The 3164-nt window shown below is 40.5% G+C and overlaps 1 protein-coding gene across 1 annotated transcript; it reads right to left on the reverse strand.

Annotated features, from left to right (window-relative positions):
* Window positions 1–307: 307 nt before the first annotated feature.
* On the reverse strand, window positions 308–1654 carry LOC125582310. Its single transcript, XM_048748934.1, has one exon. The coding sequence runs from the start codon at window positions 1652–1654 to the stop codon at window positions 308–310; it is 1347 nt and encodes a 448-aa protein (XP_048604891.1).
* Window positions 1655–3164: the final 1510 nt, after the last annotated feature.

Genomic DNA, 3164 nt, shown 5'->3' on the forward strand with positions numbered 1-3164 from the left:
TATCGCGACAGAGTGCGGCATGAGGTTTACGCTGGAACCTAGGTCACAAAGGGATCGAGAAAAATTTTTATTTCGTATGTTGCAATCCAAAATGAAACTACCCGGATCGGGCCTCTTGATTGGAGTTCCTCCTTGGATTATTGCACTAACTTCCTCTGAAACCATCATGACGCTACGCTCAGTGGCTGGAAAGCTGTTGGATACTATGTCTTTTACATATTTTTTTATTGAAGGCGATACCTTTATGGCATCACTCAATGGCATTTCCAACATGATCTTATCGAATGCTTTCTTGCATATAGCTTTATCAATTCGCACTTAGTCTGCCTCTTGTTAGGAGGGAAGGATGGTTCAGCAGGAGTCGATCGTCGATCGATATTGTTTCCAGAATGTCGATCGATATTTCCCGTAGCATGTCGATCGACGTTGGTTCTCTCTTGTCGATCGATTTCCACATCTTCCTCCAACTCTTCTTCCTCCTCCTCGAGGTTGATGGTTGTTTCCTCAGTGTTGGGAAGCTCCTTCTCTCGAGGAGTTTCTGACTCGTATTGGAATCATCGAGGATTATCGGGCGTGACCTATTTTCACCGTTTTCCTCAACTATAACATGTTTTTCTGCGTTACTGATTTCTATCGTGCTTGGGATTAGGCGTTTTCCGCTCCTTAGTAACACGACATTAATTTGACATTTCGGGTTCGCGTCAGTCCGCACAGGGAGACGTCCTGCCTCTCTTTTGATGGCGGTTGCGTTTTCCGCGACTTGACCGTCCAGTCTCTTAATGTGTTCACTTAAAGCGTCGAACTTCCTTATTAGCTCACTGTACATTATGTCTATTTTTCCGTTAAGGTCAGTCACCAATCTGCGATTTCCCGTGAAAGCTTGGTTTAGTCTAAACTTCGCTCTGCCCTGGCGTGATCCAACAGTAGCATCGTAATTTTGGGTAAAGTTATCGGGGTTAGGATACTCGTTTTTTGAAGTTTGGATATCCACGAAATCTACTTGTTGTTCTAGTTCATATAGGGTGTCATCGTCAATTTGGTAAATCCCAAATTGGTTCCGTTCCTCAAGAGCGGAGTGAAAAGAATCCAGAGATTCTTTGATTTGTGCTAAAGGTGGCTCATCAATTGAGTCAACTCTCCTTACTCGCTCTACCTCGATCATTTCGTAGGATCTACCCGTAGCTATATTCTTGATCAGACGCTTCCCTTCTTCAGGGTTCCTGGTACTGAAGCTTCCTTCACTGGTTGTGTCAAGCGTGATCTGGTAATGCAAGTTAACACCCCCGTAAAAGGTACTAATGAGTTGTGGCTCTGAGTAGCTGTGATGAGGACATTCAAGTTGGTAGCTCTTAAATCTCTCCCATGCGTTTCTGAATGATTCCCGTCGACCTTGACGGAAGGTGGAGATTTTCTTCCTTATATCCCAGCACCGCGTCTCATCGAAGAATTGATTGATGAAGGTACTCCTTATCTCCTTCCAACAGGTCAACGATCCTGTTGGTAGTTGGTCTAGCCATTTTCTAGCGTCACCTTCAAAGAAAAATGGAAAGAGTTTACAACGATTGTATTCGTCATCCATCAAATCTTCTAGATACTCGATGTGATCGTGCGGATGCTCTAAGATGGTTCCACAGAAAGGGTTTTGACGTACCATAAATAAATATTCGAGGCTATCCCCGAATTTCTCGATACCATCTTTTGGTAATTTAATGGCGGACCTATTGGAATAGGTTCTGCCAGGGTTTAAATAGTCTTGCAAAGGTAATTTCCATTCATGATCTCTTTTTGAGATTGAATTAATTTGAACAGGGATTGCAGTCCCCTGTTCGTTTATTATTGGGTTGTTTGCGTTGCTTAGTTAACCTTTAGGTTCTCCTAGGACTACTTTCTCGATGGCATTATTGGTAAGAGAAAACTTACCTGCTTCCGGCGGGGTGTCGTCGATCGATGTATGATGTTCGGTGTCGACTGATATTCCTGTCGACTTGTCGATCGATATTGCTCTTGCTTTGTCGATCGATATTTCTGTCGCTTCGTCGATCGATGTCCGGCCGAAATCGGATGTAGTACTTAGGGATCGAATCCACAGAGACTCTAGGATTACACAATAGATTATGGTCTTGGAATAAATCTAGATTAAACGGTTTTAAAGCAGTAAATGGATTGGTGAGCAAGTAAATTGCTCGTTTGATTTGTTTTGAGGTTGTTAACAGTTGAGGAAAATAGTTAGACTCAGGTTTATTCTCAGGTGTGATAAGTAAAACTTTAAATTGGGTATTAGGGGTTTATTGATATCAATTATTCTTGAATTCAAACTAAGGTATAATCAAATTGATTATCTAATCTGGATCACGGATTTCAACTCTCGTATGTTAATCACGAGAAAGTGTCGATCGATAATTCTTTGTGAATATCGATCGATACACCTTTCAAAATATCGATCGACAGAGCTATCGCTGCGTCGATCGATACTTCTTCCAGAAAGCTTTACGGCCAGGTTTGATCTAAATTCTCTAACTCACTAGACCAACTCTCGTTCGTATCTAATCATTTAGATCATTCTAGTTATTTTCAGGTATTGAGTCAAGCAATGGCTTGATCCCAATTAATCCTATGATCTAAGTTTAAGGGTGATCAATCCTAAACTTAGCTTTAAGCATAACTAGTTGAAAGAATCATATTTCTAAACACCCTAACAATTATTATTGTCAGTAATACATTTATCAACCTATTGAGAAACCTAAATCTAACAGTAAGGACTACTCAGACATATTCATGGAACACATGGTTATGATGGTCTGAATAATACATAATAAAAATGAATAAATAGAGTAAGCAACAAATGAAATAAAGCAAAGGAGTTCAAAATCTTCTCTGTTTTGCAGTGTTGATCTCTCTCTCCAGCTCTAAACTCTCCTCTTTCAATGGTAGCTTCTTGCTTCCTCCAAACTAGGTCTAAAAGGGTTTCTAGGCAAGTCTACCTCTAAAATGATACAAAACCCTAATAAATAGCCTAACAGGCGGCCAGGAACTAATGATGTAATTATATAAGACTTTTGTGAAACTTGGAATCTTCTAATTTGTTTATTAACTCTTGGGTGGCTTCATAATCGATCGACATGAGGAGTCCAACATCGATCGATATTTGGTGATAACTATCGGTC

This window comes from Brassica napus, chromosome C2, assembly GCF_020379485.1.
Source record: "Brassica napus cultivar Da-Ae chromosome C2, Da-Ae, whole genome shotgun sequence".
In the NCBI taxonomy this organism is placed as follows: Eukaryota; Viridiplantae; Streptophyta; class Magnoliopsida; order Brassicales; family Brassicaceae; genus Brassica; species Brassica napus.